The 17981-nt window shown below is 43.2% G+C and overlaps 1 protein-coding gene across 1 annotated transcript in view; it reads right to left on the reverse strand.

Annotated features, from left to right (window-relative positions):
* The window catches only part of jag2b (jagged canonical Notch ligand 2b), a 41553-nt gene that overhangs the window by 9813 nt on the left and 13759 nt on the right, over positions 1–17981 (reverse strand). The window contains exons 3-11 of the mRNA XM_079180620.1: positions 15161–15215; positions 9404–9661; positions 8333–8393; positions 5984–6114; positions 4742–4861; positions 3877–3990; positions 3465–3578; positions 1508–1554; positions 1159–1332 (exon numbers count right to left, since the gene is read on the reverse strand). Coding sequence (XP_079036746.1) covers positions 1159–1332; positions 1508–1554; positions 3465–3578; positions 3877–3990; positions 4742–4861; positions 5984–6114; positions 8333–8393; positions 9404–9661; positions 15161–15215 — 1074 coding nt within the window. The remainder of the gene's footprint in view (positions 1–1158; positions 1333–1507; positions 1555–3464; positions 3579–3876; positions 3991–4741; positions 4862–5983; positions 6115–8332; positions 8394–9403; positions 9662–15160; positions 15216–17981) is intronic.

A 17981-nucleotide genomic window follows, 5' to 3' on the forward strand; every position in this document is an offset into this window, starting at 1 on the left:
AGAGGAGACACTAATCAGGGAAATGTGATGCATAGTTGTGGCACTGCAGGGCATAGCAGGCATCAGGGCTCGGTAGTATGCGGGCAGAAATCCAGCATCACCTCATTCAGAGAGGCTCATATTTATAGTAGAGATGCTAAAACAGGATTGGCTCCTGACCAGCAATGTCCTCCATTCAGGACCCAAGAGATGCAGTGAAGTGTCAGTTTCCTCACTGCTAACCTACATCAGCCTCAAACACACACACACACACACACCTCAAATATAAAAAGGCTGCAGCAAAGACACAAGAAGTTTGCAATAAAACCCAGACTTGGCTTATTGGGCTTGGAACGTATTACACAACTTTTAGGCAGATCGTACTTTGGCAAAGGACAGTTGGCTTAGATAACTGTGCTGTAATGACTACTGCAGTTTGAGTATCTGCACAGCATTACAAGTCGCTTTGTGTATATTTTAAAAATCGAATCATCACGCAAGTATTACAATTCTCTTCTTTTCACCAAATGATCATCATGGCTTACATTGTGTGATTTTATTGGCATGTTTTTCCATGGCAATTTATAAAGTTCATTGGTTGCTCGGAACATTATGACACTCTTTATGGCAGTTGCTGTCCACAGGGATCATCCTCTGTTGCACAATGTACCACCAGATCCACGTCCGTCTCATCTCAACTCACAGACCGCTTTGCTTTAAGCAGGGTGTTTTGTTGAGCACTGAACTTCATGTCACACCATTTTCTCTTCACATCTGTCACTGTTGACGCGTCGCCACCACATTTTTTTAAGGTCTCCTAATCCAACTACAGAAACAAGCTTGAATACACAAAGTTGTGCTGCAAACTAGTCAAGGTTAAAGCGCTCCTCCGCTCGACGCAGTCCCGCGCACGCTGCAGACTGAGCCGAACCTCAAAGGGGCAAAGCTTCGAAATATTCGCCGTTGATTACTCCCAAAGCATCGGAGCCCTGAAATTGGTAATCGGGACAGCCTTAGTTTCTTCTCAGAGATGTAATGTATCACTGCTGCAGTCCGGAGGCTAACGCAACAACCCAACGTCTCAACGAAACAAAAAATCAAAAGCTACCACCAGCTTATAAACCGTCACTGTATCCACAATAATCCAATCTAATGGGACTCGTGGAACATGAGACTCACCTCACACAGCTGTCCAGCAAACTGTGGCGGGCATTGACACACAAAGCCGTCCAACACTGCGTGGCACTGGCCGCCGTTCTGGCATGGTCCGCTGTCACACTTATTCCTCTGGATTTCACAGTGAGAGCCCACAAAGCCTGGAGGACACTGGCAGTGGTGACCCCTCGGGCCCACCTAAAGAAGAAACAAAAGAAAAATGAAGAGACCAATGGCAACGACAAACACGGGGCGGTGGATCTCTGGCGCACAGACTGCGTGGGCATCTCCAAGCTCACGTTTGGGCAGCAGCGTTTAGTGCAAGACGACTGGGTAAATTGGAATATGATGATTCAAATGAAAACATTCATACCTCGCATGTTGCTCCATTCTGGCACTGACCATGGCAGCCGTTGACGTCTGAAGAGGAAGAAGAAGACATGAACGATTACGTTTCATTATCAAACATTATGAAGGACATGGAATGTTTATCACCTTCGCCACTACAATGTGGGGTGTGCACAGATTAAGTTAAAGTTTGGAAAAGAAATAACTAGTGAAGCCAATAGAGTGCCAGATAAACCTTGTATAGATTGTGACTGGGCATGCAGTGGATCTTCAGCAAGGAACTGGGCATGCAAGTTCAGTCAGGATGAAATCGGTTTGCCAAGACGAAAGAGGAACGGGTTACCACATGTGGGGAAAGCAAGCGACGCTAAACTACACCTATGTTGTGAGTCCAGGAAGTGAGAGGAGGCGATTGAAAAAGTAGCAGAAATTTAGAAGTGACTTTTAAAAAAAGGGAAGAAATACTGACTGATGTCACAGTTTTGTCCGGACCATCCTCGAAAACAGTCGCAGTGATATCCGCCAATCAAATTTTTGCAAGAGTAAGCGTTCACACAGGGCTTTCCTGCACACTCATTTGCATCTGTAAAGGCAGGAAGTAGAAGCAGACCGAGTCCATCAATTGAAACAACCACCAAGAAAAAGGACAAAGAGAAAGAAAAGAGACCAGAAACCCAACCTGGTTATTTGGTTAAATCATCTCAGCTTGGAGACACTTTGGGGAAAGAAAAAAAAGCCTATGTGGTAAAAAAGATGCTTTTTGGTTGCATATTGGGAAATGTAGGGTCCAGTGTTTTTGGGGCGGGACTTATACTTGGGGAGTGAAAGTCAGGACACCTCGGCCTCTGTTGCTTCAATTTTGTTAATTTTCTAAAACTGTCTCTTGTGAGCCCCCAAACTGTCATTGCAGTATTAGTCGCTGGACTACTCCAACACATTTTCAATAATAATAATTAGATAATAATAATTATTATTTTTTACTATAAATAAATCTATCAATTAGTTTGTGCCCATGGGGACGTCTTCCAAGTTCTTTGTTGCGTGTCACACTCCTCTCTGTCTCACCCAATATTTACTGCCTTTGACTGAAACTGAATTTCTTTGTGACCCCCTATGTCATTTTTTTGTAGTCATCAAGTGTCACAGAACTCCTCAGAGAAACAGCTGACACTTAACAGTTTTCATCTGTTCGACGAGGATTAAATTAGTGCAAACAGAACAGTTTCACTCACAAACCCTCACCAAGACATCAAGTGTTACAACAAAGAAAAGCACCACTGCTCAAATATTCAAAGGGAAGGGGGGGGGGGGGCAGTCAGCAGGGAGCCCTGCTGTGTTCACTCACACACCTGTCTTCTCTCTGAAACCCTAAACTCCACACACACACACACACACATGCGCACACAAACGCCAGGTAAAACAGGAGGCCAATGGCTGCCTGTAAGCTGAGATCCGAGCTGGTAAGATGACACTGAACACTTGGGCTCTTTTTCCTACCTTCAGGCCCCCCGCACACGCACACACACACACCCTAACTTTGTTTACCGGTCGTAATCCATTTCCTGGCTTCACGCCGGTCACGTCCGCTTGTTGGGACGGTAGGCGTAATGAAAAAGCGAATGCCACAGACAGCGACAAACAAACAGCCGGATACAGACACACTAGTAGCTCATAAAGCTCATTGAGAGAAAAGAGCGGGGCAGCTGCCAGCCCATCCAGGATATTGATAGCTTGTACTCTGGCAATGGACCTCAGGTTGCTGGCTGCCAATTTAAATCCAAAAAACACATCTGAGCAGTGTCTCCGAGGTCATTTTTATTTGTTTTAGGAAACGGAAAGAAACAGGAAAGAAACGCCTGCAAAAACACGTCTTCCCTGGAGAAACGAAGAGTTGTTTGCCAAAGAACTGAAATCCTGAACACGGGAAGTAACGCTTTTTTAACCGCCTCTGGTAAAATAAAAATGTTGTGTTTATATCTCACCTATCTGGCAGGTCTTTCCCTCCCACTGTGGAGGGCACACACACTCGAAGCCGTCCTCCAGGTCGACACAGGTTCCACCCTGAGCACACGGACTGGAAGCACACTCGTCCAAATCTGGAAAAAAAAAAGAACACAGCTCAACTCACTTTCTGTTTATTTCTAACTACATGCAACATTTGTGTTGGACTTGAGTTAGACTTTAACAAGATGATGGTGAAAGAGGACAAGGAGGAGAGAGATGACAGGTTTGGGGGGGTAAGAGAGCATAGACTAGTTACGGAGTAAAAAGTTAATCTCCAAATTAGTTTGTGGATGTGTTTGGAAGAAAAAGAAGTGGCTGAGAGTGAAAGATGGAAGTGTAAGTCTGAGCATGGAAGAGGTGGAGATGATTGAAAGTAGTGCAGGGGCTCACTGTCGGCACAGGTCAGACCCTCCCAGCCCGGCGGACACTCGCACTCGAACCCGGTGGGAACCTCGTGGCATGCGCCACCGTTGGTGCAAGGGTTGGAAACACAGGCGTGATCGGCTGATGGAGGGCGGGAGGAGAGTTCAAAGAAGGGAAAAGTAAAACATTACTCTTTTTTTCTTACAGATTCAGATTATAAATGGAAGAAAATTGCTTACCTACAAAAAGCCCAATTATTTCACATAAGGCATCCTTATTCCAATTTTGCATACATTATAAAAATGGATTTTCTTTCCTACTTTTATATAATTGTACTTAAGACACTGCTAGGATTGTAACTAAAGATTCAATTAATGCTTGTTTATTGATCAATAAAATAGACAAAATTAACCCCAAAAATAAATTGTCTCTTAACCTTCAAATTGCTTGTTAACCAAAAGTCCAAAACGATATGAAGTTTACAATCGTACAAGGCAAAGAAATGCAGCAAATATTCACATTTGAAAAGCTTAAACCAGCAAATTTCTTTCTTAATGACGGTCACGAATATTCCCTACAACTATAAGACTTTTTCTGAATTTTTGAGCACGAGAGTGCATTTTATTTGTTGTTTTGTTTGTGTGGTTTCATATTTTAAAATTCAAATTCCAAAGTCTGCATATTGAATATGTAAGTTAATTGCTAGTTGGTAGGGTGTACTTGCATTATTTTTGCTATTATATAACCATTATATTAGTGGCATCAAATGGTCTGAAGAAGACAATATCGTTCTCTAATATTCTGGGACAACATGTCGCTCAACCACAGTAGTCATTGTGACAGGCCTTTCATAAACCGTAGTGCAGGTGTTAGTGTGGGTTCTCTCTCTCACCTATCTGACAGGTCTTGCCAGAGTATCCCCGAGGACAGGCGCAGTGGTACTCGTCTGGTTCAGTGTTCGTGCAGGTTCCTCCGTTGACACAGGGCTGGTGGCGACCACAGTAATTCAGATCTGGAGGAAGACACACATTTAGAGACACGAAGACTCTAATTCGGTGATTTCACCCATTTTAGACCAAGTTTCCAAATTAGAGAAAATAAATTCATCAAGAAACTTCTAATGCGCTCCGTGTTTCAATACACTACCCTTATGTGATTATTAGGAAATGGGAGCGTCAAGCTGGTGACGCTCATTCTCCAGTTGGGCGGCATTCAATTATTGGAAAAGAAGAGGGCGCAATGAGAGGACAGAGTTTAACGAGTCAACCCTGAACCAAACCAAAGTGATGTACAGCACATGATGTAAATGTTTGTTTCATGTACTAATCAGAGGAGCGTTTTAGCCTCCTCATCGCGCCACACCTTCAGACTTTGTTAATTGGATCGACCCCGTGAGATAACTCTCGTTTCACCACTTTATCCGGTAGTTCCCAGCAAGCGTGTCGAGATCCACCAGCTGTCGAGCTCTGACAGGAAACAGAGTGTTTTCACAACCACTCTGCTGCACTCCATTATGATAAAGGTTTTACAGTATTTACAGGTCACAGCCAAGTGGTTAAGAATAGACTCCTAGATGTCCCTTTGCTTCTTTAAATGCTAATGGCTTTTTTCCGTATACCTAAGAAACTCAACGCAACCCTATTTGATCCCTGCACACCATCCTTAGGCTAAAGGCCAGGTCACCCTACAGGCTGGTAAATAAAAGAGGAGGGATCCGTCTCCACTGGGGATCTGAGGACGCGTTCTCATCCCCCGAAGAGCCCTCTGTGACGAAGGGATGTGGGGGGATCGAGTGTCCCTGCTGCTGCTCCGATGCCACAGGCAGTAAAACTATCCAGCTGCTGTTCTCGAGTCAGAGAGGACGAGGAGAGAATTCAGACCTCATGTGATGGTGCGTTAACGTATCTTTAAATATCTCTCATTGTGATTATTATTGTCTTTATTAATTGATTCACTGACATCTGAAAGACACACATTTTGCTATCAGATCCAAAAATCTTCTAAATTGAACCTATTGATGGGAACACATCATACTCTGTGATATGATTTGCTTTAGAGAACGTGCAGGATGAGAGCGGGCGCTTTGCCAGCATCTTGTGTGGGAGGCGACGAAACAAAAAAAACTTTTCCATACCTTTATCGCACATCATGCCACCCCAGTTCCTCTCGCAGTTGCACTGCCACCGGACGTTGCAGGTCCCGTGGACGCATCCGGGGTGAAGCTCACATTCATCACAGAACTGGCCCTGCCAGCCGTAGTTACACCTGTCAAACACAGACGCAGAAATCATTTCACTCATCTAATCCCTTTGCCTGCTCCCTGAGGCTTCCCCGCTTTTTATTTGATTGGCTGTTTGTGTTCATTTCTTCGCTTTCTCTCTCTTAAAGAAAGCCAATGTGACCTAATAAAAATGCATGATTTGTTACTCTCAGTTGATCACTGGAAGATAAAGAAGTAATAATAATCCGGTGCGTTTCCTGTTTTCTGAGAATGGATCATCCGATTTTTAACGACTGTGTTCAAGTCAAGTGAGAAGCTGCCACAAAAAGCCAAGTTTATCAAAAGAAACTAATCACTGAAGTTGTTTTATAAGAGGCACCAATTCATGACTCAAACCACTTAGCTGCAGGAGCTGCTCAACGTGCAAAAGGAACAAAGAGAGCCTCCTCGACAACCTGCCCAACAGTGGAAACGCACCTCATACGGCGTCCGCTCTTGTGTCAACCTATCCCACGCCCCTCCTGCCAACTAATCTTCGTGGAGGGTGACATTCCAAGGCAGGAGGGGTTAAGAATACTTCCAGCGGCTCCCGTGCTTCGGGGTAGAGTCTGGGGCTGAGGGCCACGAGGGTGGCACGGCGGTTCCGAGAGCGAGTGGCTGGAGACAACTGTGTGTATACAGTGTACGTGTGCACGTGCCTGCAGCTTCACGACAGCGCTCGGCTATTCCAAGGCTGTGGTGTCGTCGGGCCAGCTGTCTTGTCAATTGACTGCTATTTTGAGTCTCCTGCAGACGGCACCGCTGTCTATCTGAGAGACGAGGCCTTCTCGGCCATTCTCAGGCATCAGGGGAATACTTGGCATGCTTCTTCCACTGTATATGATTAGCTTCAGAGGGCAACGTGACAGCAATGTGGCAATCGCACTAACAAAAACTTTGGCAAGGAGACTCGCTTATTGCCCTTTAAGCTATCAAAAGAGGCATTCTGTGGTTTAATTCTTGGCCACATTGATATCACGATTACTCAACCCCTTGCGGGTGTGGGCGTGATGTTTCCTCTCAGCTGGATTCCAACATCTTGGCACTTTGACATGTCAAAGTTTGCAAAGCGTGGTGAAAAATGTGTTGCAGAGCTTACCAAAGTGACACGGCCAGCCTCTGACAGATGTGTCAGAACAAGCCTAATGTGTGCTAATAAAAAGCCCCAATGCAGCAGCGTAATAACAACAGGCACGCAGCAGCTTTTGTGTTTCTTCAAAGCCCTTGGCAAACCCCATAAAACTGATGAAATGGAGGCAGTGAAAGGAGACATTTAATACCAGCTTTCTGTGACCCGAGGCTTCATTAAATTCATGCCACTGCAGGAAGATTCTTTACTGCTGCTCTTCTATTAATCTCACTTTTCCTGTTGACTGGGGCTTGACATTTTGGGGAGAATAAGCTGTGCCCCTCTGCGGTCTGCCTGCTAACTGGAATCAGGATGCTGAACGAGGCAGACACGAAAAAATGTGAAGGTTTCCGAAAAAAAACTGGTCATCCCCCGTTATTCCTCGGCTCCGAGCCAAACCCGGCTTCCTAATAATGGGAGTCGAGTGTCTCTTTCCATCTGGCAGGTGGGAGGAGGGGGTTTACAAATGACGACGGGATGTACCACATCCTGGAAACGTGGACCTACGGGGCAATTCTACGTCACTTTATCTAACGGTCATTTCCACTTTGGGAAATGTACACAACACAGTGGGATATTCATTTCCTTTCCTGCCCCTCAAGGAGGACTGCAATGCGGATGGGATATGACAATTCCCAGCACGTTTACCAGTGGTCAAATTCACACACACCCAACGACTCTCTTACTTCAGTCCGAGCAGCAGAGAGCGGATGAGGCGCTTGGTATTCTGTAGAGGATTTCAGGTGGCTAAAAATACAAGAAGGCAGGCGCGGCATTGCCCTTTTCTTCTGAACCGAGGTGGAGATGCCCACGAGGGAAGAAAAAGGCTGACACCAAGAAACACCGAGGTGCCTCGATTTGGCAGCTGAAATCCATCACTCTCTTGTCTTTCACACATTGAGCTCGACTTTTGGTCATATTCTGAATATAGAAAACGTGGCTCTATTACAAACCGACCAACGCAAACAAAACAAAAAAATCTAACTGCATGCATAATAATAAAAAAAAAAAAAATGAAGATACTGATGGAAAAAAAGGATTGGAGCAGTCAGATTCCTGTACATGAAAGAGGCGGATATTCCTGCTAATCTTACTTGCATTCCCCTGGGACAGAGCAGCCGCCGTGTAACAGGTTGCAGCCTTGCTTGCAGATCGCTGAGAAAAAGCAAGAAGACGGAGAGAAGTAATTTAAAAAAGGTGACAGTTAAATTCCATTGGGAGACATGTATCATTACATTTCTTCCCTATAAAAAAAAATATAATAAAAGAAAAGGGTCAGAGAGAGGGGGGGGGGAGATAAGAAGGGAGGCAACAATATGAAACGGTGGGAGGAGGGGAAGCTCGTTTGTTTGCCATCTTTCTAACAAGTGCAACGAGACGTGAGAATTCATGGCACCCTGACCAGGGTTGGGGGGGGGGGGGTCGAGGAAGAGACAACTTTATAGCCTGCATGTACAACACGACCCCCTCTTAAAAACAACCCAGCCCCTCTCCCCTCCCCTCCTCTTTTCACCCTTCGTCTTCTAAGGTCAGTTGGGTGATTTATTGAGGCCCCCCCACTCTCTCTGACACCGCCTACAAGCACGACTCCAACGCTGCCACGTTTCAACATAAGCAGGCAGCGCACGTTGCATTTCCAGCATGCTTTTGAAAATGGTACTTGGACAATTACTTTGGATTTACTTAAATTGATATGAGTCAAACGAGTGCAGTACATCGGACGACATGTTCAATTTAAGATTTTAATAACATCATTTTATACAGCAAATATTCTGAGCACTTTACGCTATAGAGTTGGAAAATAGGGCAGCAGCTAACGTTAAAGTTAATTAGATGATCGACAGATTTGAAGTCAATTTTGAAGTCTTTAAAATGTCCAACAAAGTCTAAAATGGTTAGTTACATCCAAAAACTGTAGGAGGCTAGCATACGCTGCAATTTTGTTAATAGCAAGTATGGTGACGAACTAGTGATTATAGTCATTAATCAATTCATCGTTCTGTGTCTAAAATAGAATCTTTTTTTTTTTTTTTATTTCTTTTGACGCAACAGACGTGAAAAAATATTCAGTTTACCATCAAATGCCACGAGGAAAAGCATCCAACCCTCACATCTGAGAAGCTCAAATGTTGAACTTGTACAATTACTGGACATTTGCAGCTCACCTGTCCTGCAGTCTGAGCCCATCCAGCCATCCAGGCACACCTGGGCCCCTGAAGGCTCGCAGCGATAGTGGCCGAAGTAGTCGTCCCGAGGAACGCACAGCTTATTGCACTTGTTGCTATAGTAGTTTTCATCGCACCGCACTCGGATGCGATAGACGAGGCTAGCCACTGGCCCGTCGTGCAGGATGGTTTGCCATTGGTCGCCGGGGTTGACCATACCAGTGTGAATGCTGCGCTCGATCAGCAGCTCCTGCTCAACTGAAACATAAACCAGATGAAGACAAATCAGCCGTGTGTCAAAGTGGTGAATATTTTGTTTAGATGCGACAACAGAACCAAGAAGATAAAACATTTAAAATATCTCCTCCTCCACTTACAAATCACCTGCACACTGACAATTGGAAAAGACCATTATGAATAACCATAACGGGGAAGACTAATCCTAGATCATTACATTTACAGAAGACTCATTTCCCTCCATATACCCTTGGTATAACTTGTCCTCACAATATGACAAAATGAAATGTTACCATCAGCATCCAGTGTACCTCATCATCCATGAGAATCTTTTATAAATGGATACAATCCAAAAAGCTCTGTTAGGTTACATTATGATGCGTTCAGGCTCTGAGGATCGGGTGAAGGTAAATTATAACGTTATCATGATGTGTTCACATGTAATCTCGTAAAATGTAGTGTTGGTGAGAAACTTGAATAATTCCAGTTGTTTGAAGGAGATGTTTTCAAAACAACAAATAGATATTAGAGATGAATTATAACCCGTTTCCACTAACTCTAAGCAGATTATAATACATCATTAAAACTACTAATGACAAGATCTGTTTTAATCTATTTAAAGATTTACTTTATCATTTGAATCGTGCGTTTCCATGAAGAAAAAGTATAGATGACTATAACAAAGTAAAAGGATAACATTTATAATTTAATAAATGATTTTTGGGAGGGTGGAAAAAAATAAATAATAGCGAGGAGCCTTGTAGACCAGCTGCTATAATCAAACAACAAAGGGATCTGTATCTGCCAATATGGATCATCAATGATCAGCACTTTGGTATTGGCGGCAAAAAAAGGTGATCAGGGATCTTTAAAAGTTATATTTTCTCCCTTTTTACTTTTGTGCTGATCCGATCTGTGAATTTTATGGTCCTTTGCACCATTATTACAAATGAAAGTGAGTGTTGCGCCGTAAGTACTGGAAGTATAAATAAGCAACTGTTTGCCAACAAGTTCACCCTATCAACTTTAAAGCTGATAATATGCCAATGCTGTGCTCACTACTCATTTCTGCTGCCCCCAAGGGGCCAAAAAAACCTGGCATTGCAGGTTGCATGACTATAAAGTTTGCTTGGGCCGTCATGAACTGATGAGATGAATCAGAATTTGGAGAAAATCTATCCATCAAAGAACATGACACTACAAGCTAACATTCAGAAACGAGTCCCCCAACTGCATGTTGTCAATCTTCCCCAAAGGTCAAAAACAAAGAAACAAATCAAAAAGCCCCCAGCAGCCACTGCATTTCTAAAAAACTAGTTATATGAAACACCGACATCGTAAAAAGATGTGGAATCTCCTTTATTCTGATGTAAAGTCACTCCCTCAGAGGAAAAGCAGTGCATTCTTACTGAGCAGACAGACGCTTTGATATCACATTATGTGCGTGCATGTGGAAAGTACAGCACTGAATTTTAAGTACGCAATTGAAATTCATTGTCTGCAAATTGATCTATTTTCTGGTGATGGCACACATCAGCGGTGCCTCTGAGCAGTCTGTATGTGCACAGTCATGTCGGGAGGTTGCCACCATTTAGCCTCTGGCACGCCAACGCTCACATTAAACATGGTTTGCCTCTGTGGGGCTCGCTGCAGCGCCGGCTTCCAGAAACAAAGCAATCTTTATCACAGTGGGATCGAAGCTGGCAAACAATCTCTGTGGAAATAGGGGGTCTGCTGTGATTTCCTCTTTCTCCCTGGCTTTGGGCTGCAATGCACCATAGACATTTTGAAGTGAGCAAGCAGGAACACAAACACACACAAATACATGCACACACACCTTCCTCTGCTGGGGGACTGACACAATGTCAGACAGAATTAGGCAACAATAACAGAAATAACCCCGGCAGTTGCCAGATAGAGAACAATGGGCTCCGGGCCCAAGCCGGGCTCTGCTACCTCGGTGTCTAAACACTGAGCCCGGCCGTCCAGTCCACTCCACTTCCTGCTCGATAAACACAAGGAAAACAGCCGGCTGCCTTTCCTGAGGACACAAGGGGGAAAGGAAGAGAGGCACTGGAGGACGTGACGTCAGAGGAGAGGAATCTCACTGACAGACCAACTCACTGGTAGCACAAGACGTCAGGCTGGTGCTGACTCAGGCCAAAAAACAAGTTTCAATGTCTTACGGACACACACACACCGTCATGTACTTCAACATGTCTCTTTCTGTGCCTCACCTCTGTGGTTTATTGTCAATTCACATACCCAGATTTTCTTTACTTGGGATGAGATGGCGACAAAGACAATAGGAGGACAGAGAAAGAATGAAATGCATTTTGAAAACTGACAATTCCAACAAAATGCAACAGGGAAGACTTGTCCATATCATATAAGAGATATGCATTACAACAATGGCCGTCAAGTGTGCCATGAAAGTACCGGATTCTAGCCGTTGTACACCTTCTGTCCTGCAGTTTAGGACTGATCCCTCAGGATGTGGTCGAACAACTACATTGTCTTTAGCTGGATGTTCACTCTTTCGCGCCGCCTGCTGTAAATTATTCCAACTTTTTTCAAAATGTAATCAAAAACCACATGCACAGTACATCTTTTTGACAAAAGGCTCAATATATAGCGCATTAAGATGTGGCCGGATCTGAGCATGCAGATTCCTGTGCTGATCGAGTTTGACTGGAGGAATGTCGGCGGACATCCAGTCCACAGTGCTACCAGGAAATTAACTAACAATCACATCAATGGTGTCTGCATAACAATTAAACAAAAGCTGTGCATGTTGATAATGTGACCACTGGGAAGCTTAAAGTGTCACAACACACAGCTTTGCAGACGACCGCAAAGGGGGAAAACCTACAGCCTCGTCTCAAAGCATTTAAGCTTCACACTCGATCATGCGGCAGCTCCAAAAAAGAAAAAATCAATACTACAACCACCACTGTGACACCCTCAATGGGGATCGTAACATCCCCGATAGTCATAGACTAGATGCTCCAAGCTGTAGTTATGATATGGCACAGCAGGCTTGTAGAGCCAAACTATATATACACCAAATAACTAGTAAAATGTACATTTTGCAGTGACTGAATATGATAATGTCTTCATTGACTGCGACATGAGTTGACAGGGTTCGTTCTGTAAGCCTTGTAAAGAGCAAAAACAGTGGCGTTAGGCCCCGGGAGTGCTGCTTGCACTGTTGTTTAGAACAACTCGTCCCTCGTTGACTCCAGGGAAGAGAACAGAAGAGACATGCTCGACTCATGCTGTGTTCAGACTATGAGCAACATGGCCAGCTACCATGTCGGCGAGTTGCCGTTAAAGTGTTGCTCAAGCGCTCGTTGACGTAGTTATGTCAAAACATAGATCGGTCGACACTGCACCGCCTCATTGGAGCGTTGAAAAAAAAGTTGGGACCAGCTCAACTGCGATTCATTGCACGTCACGCCCGTCATCTGGCAACAATTGGCAAGCGGCAGTTCGAACCTTTGAGTCACCGGCTTCCATTGAAACAGACTTGCAGCCTGTTGCTGTGTCACCCGTGACGTGTATGTAGCCTTGGTCAGCTGAGGCCTGAAGCCTCGCGAAGTTTGTTAATATTGAACGTGTCGAGAGTCCAAACTGTACCAACTTTGACATGGCACCCCCTTTGGTCCTCAGCAAGATACCTTCCAAGTGTGAAGAAGACTGGTTGAACTGTTCAAGAAATGCAAAGGACATTCAGACAGATTTCTTGATTTACAATTAGATCCATACAGTTAGATTGAAGTCATTAGTCTTCACGCTTAAGTCAAATCTCTGTAGATCTATGGTAGGTATATAAAATACATATAAATCAACCTAACTTAGGTCTCCCTAATTTCTTTGAATCAAATTTGTCTTTGATCACGACCTGTGAAAACCAAGCCCCGATTTCTACAAATGAAAGATTTGTGGTGTGACTCATGTGCCATGACAGGTCATATTAACTGTGAAAACAAATTTAAAAAAATACAACATAATGAATATGACCTGCCTGGCCCACCTGCCAGTCAACATTTTCCACAGAAGTTTCCATCTACAAGCAGACTACAAGTCAGTCTGTGACCTAACAGCAGGATCAGTGCGGCTTTCACACAACATCAGACACAGAATGAATCAAACCCGCGTGAGCTTCAAAAAGGTAAAAAGCTTTATCGCATTCCTTCTATACTTTGAGATAAAAGCAAGGAACGTGTTCCCCTTCTCATTTAATGCCAGTGAAATTAATCAAACTGGAAGTGATGAAAATGTGCTTCTTATTTCTTGTATCCTTACATCCGAAATGCATTTATTTTGCTAATTTATAGACATTTGGCTGAGACTTAAGTGCCTGTAGCTGGCAGAGAATCAATTGGATTGTTTCTCAAGGAACATTTAAGGTTCATCAGAAGTAATTACTGTAAATGTACACAATTACTGGAGGCCCACCGGCAGAAACGACAACGACACAGGGTATGCTGCAGTCCAATCAAAGCGCTATGATGTCAAAATCTATTTCTCCTCCATTGTCTGCATTCACGGGTGGAAGTGCTTTTGATGTTATGGACAAAACAGGATGTAATGACCTCATATAAATAAGGAGCCAGTTTGGACTGGAGCGGACAGTATGGTCCCGACTATAAATGTGTTCACGTACATGCTTGAATGCACAGAAAGGCATTAAGAGACTCGTGAAAAATGTCACCGTCTCCACAGATCAAAGGTACTTCCACACATCCAGACATACAGTCCTCAATGGGTCCTCTTCCTCCCAGACTGGGCTACCGCTCAGACGGGATAAAGGGGTTATACAGGAGTCCACACAGCGGACATAACCAAAGGAAAACAGGATACAGCTGGTCAGACCTGACCAGCACAGCTGAGAAGAACCAAGACGGGAATTCTATATGAAGCGTTTCAGGGGCTACATCGTACAGTACAACGTTTTCAACCTGTAAACCTATATGTGCACCTGTGTGGAAACAGAAATTTAGTTTCCATTTACAAAATGAATAGACAAAAACCCATTCATTGATTTGATGTGAACAGGAAGGCTCACTTTCATGATGGAGTTTAACTCCTCTTCAAACTATTTTAACAATTATGTAAATGATCAATTCTTCTGAAGATGGATGCAGATTGCTGGATAAATTCCTTGGTCTATTAAATGTCAGAAAATGATCCCTCAGAATATTCCAGTGACCGAGGTGACATTAAAAAAAAAAAAAAAAAGAAACCAGCACATTTTAAAGAAGCAATACATGATTTTTTTTGTGGGGAGGATTTCTGCTTGAAAAATGAAAAAAAGATGATAAAAATTCTAGCAGATCATTTTTCTGTTGAGTGAGTAATAGATTCATATCTGCAAACCACCAGTTTCGCTTTACAAAATTGACAACAATATGGCACGCAAAAAGCCCATCTAGGAACCTTACTGCAAATCCTTTAAAACCGCCATAATCAGTTTATAGAAGCCTCCACCCAGAGCTGTGTGAAGTTTAGACTTACTGTTGCGTGTGGCGTTGTCCCAGTCCCAGGCCTCTACAATCAAAGTGTACATCCGCTGGAGGGAAAGGAAAAAAATAATTAGTCAGGTGATATTTGGACAAAATAGCATCTCTCTCTCTTCATGTCCACAACAAAAGGTATAGGAGTTTGCTCAGTGACTAGACTGGTGTCCATTGGAGTAACAATGTCTCAAGCTGCCCATAGTAGGAATTATATTATTAAGCACAAAGAAACATTTGCAACCATTAAGCATAGCTACAAAATGTACACTCTCTCTAATTTAAGTCCCCTTTTCTTTCAATGAGTGATGCTAGTATTTATTTATATATATATATATATATCTTTGTGTAAATATTCGAATACTTCAATCCACATTACATCAAAAGAATAAAAGACTTGATCATTTAGTGCTTGATCATCATTGCTAAGAACTACATGATGCCTCGTCTATTGTCCACTACAAAAAAAAGGAATATTTAACAATCGGCCATTGTAATTTGGTTCCCAAATTTGCGAAGTAAACAACAAACTATCACAATGTGTTTATAATTGAGAGAGAATACTGTGGATGATCATTTCAGCCATAGTTCTGCAAGTCATTCTACACACATGATGCAAAAATCTATTTCATCGCTACTATAGCGTCTCGTATGCAACTTGGCCCCGTTACGCTGAGGTGTGCTTGAATTACACTGCCAATGAAACCCAATGATTCAAAAGATAAGAGAGCAGGATTGTACAACTGTGGAAAGAAGCCAAGAGAGGCTGCAGGACTGAGATGTAGAGAGGACACAAGGGAACAGCAAACTGGTTCAGCTCTACCAACTTTCCTCTGGCTCAGAATGCAATGTGGTAGTATGCACCTGCCCTGAAGCTTTCATACCAAACATCCTGGCATTGAGATTTGTGATGGAGTTCAACTAAGGAAAAGGCCACGGATGCACAAAGATAGTCCTGGTGAAGGTGCATGTAATAATAACTAAATATTTACGATCGGATATTTTACACATCATGCAAAAACAAATGGGAACAAAGAATTTGATGAAAAGATTGATGCCACTCTCATGTCTGTATGCTGAATATGAGCCAGGAAGTGAATAGTTATCTTAGCTTAGCATAAAGACTGGAAACAAATGAAACCGCTAGCCTGGCAGCACCTCTAAAGATAGTGTTTTTTGCTGGAATGTTCGCAACTGGCTAAATCTGATGCATTAACAACACAGTATCATAATTGGGATTATTGGTTTCTGTTCTACTAACTCTCTAGACCTGATGTCTTCTGAAAACCCACCACTGAAATCCAGTGTTTCAGCTTTCCTCTTCCACAAACAAAATGGCTTTTAAAGGTTGGCGGTCTTCCACCATGATTTCAGGAAAACAAAATTAAGCCTCAGCAGGTAGGATGTCCATTAAGAAGGTCACTTTGCCAATATTAGCTGTGTGAGATGAACTCTGCCTGCTTTGTCCTTGGTTGTCAGACAGTGAGATAAATCAGCAGCTAAGGAGATTATCAGTATAACAGTTGACCAGTATAACAGGAGTGGTGCATTGATGAATGTGTTTTACCCCGTGTGGAAATGATTAGTTTATTAATTAATTAGTGGAATAGAAACTAATGAATAATGATAATCAATCAATGCTTTAAGGCATTTATGAATTGCTGCTTTTTTCTGTTTTACATAATCTTTAATTGGATATATTTGGTTTCAGGCTGTTGCTTAAAGACTCGTTTTGAGCTCTGGTAAAATGGCATGGCCGCTATTCATTACTATCTAACTTACTGTGGACTAATTGAATAAAAAACAGATTAACCGATAACAAGAATAATCAGTTGTGGCTCTACTGGGATCCCCACTCCCAATGCACACATCACCATGCATTAAAGTACAACAATTCTTAATGATTTAGCAATATCACTTTGAATGATTACAATTATATCAAATACATTTAGACAATTTAGGTACAGATTTTAATTGATACTTTTTGGATATTGGGGGGGATTGTTCTTGAAAACATGCAAACTGTCAAATTGTTTGCAATGATGTTGCAAAAATCTGAGCTGACACTGGTTTTAGTAAACATTAACACGTGCACACACACACACACACACACGGAAATGAACCAAGCTAACCAGCATCACAAGAGTAATCTAGCTGGTGTGCTGCAGGGCACACTGCTAGGCAACCAGCTGACCTAAATAACATTAATTATGTCACTACCAGTGACAGTTGTAGTAGCCACAGTGGGACTGCTGTGACCTCTACTGTACTGTCATTGATAGGACGTTGGCCTGGGGTGGTGGTACAAAAAAAAAAAAAAGAAAAAAAAAAAAGCATAAGGCAAGTAATTGAGGGACTTCAATGCCCCAGTGAAGCGGGAAAGAGAAATCACAGGGAGGGGGATTGGAAAATGTGTGTGTGTCAGTCTGTGTTGTTGATCTGGGGGACCAACAAGCTGGTAGGCTGGTTGCTGCTGGGCTGTGGGATTAAGTAGGCTTGTCTGGCTGTGGGTGGTGGCGGGAGGTAGGGGAGGGGAGTGTTATTGTGGAAGACCACGGGTGACAAGAGAAGGGGATAGAAGATGATAGGAGAGGGGTGAGCTAAAGGGCTTGGGATCATAGTTTTGACATAGAAGGGGGTACAGCTGTATAAGACTGTAGCTACCGGTAATACGTGAGAGGCCAAACCCAGACTGGGGTAAGGGAGGTGGGTGAGAAGATAAGGGAGTATGGTGAGTCTGGGGGTTTTGGCAAAGGGTGACGTTCGTGCTGCCGTCTCCGGAAGCTCTGCCAACCCGTCCAACCGCAGACGCACAACAGATG

This window comes from Pholis gunnellus (genome assembly GCF_910591455.1).
Source record: "Pholis gunnellus genome assembly, chromosome: 19".
In the NCBI taxonomy this organism is placed as follows: Eukaryota; Metazoa; Chordata; class Actinopteri; order Perciformes; family Pholidae; genus Pholis; species Pholis gunnellus.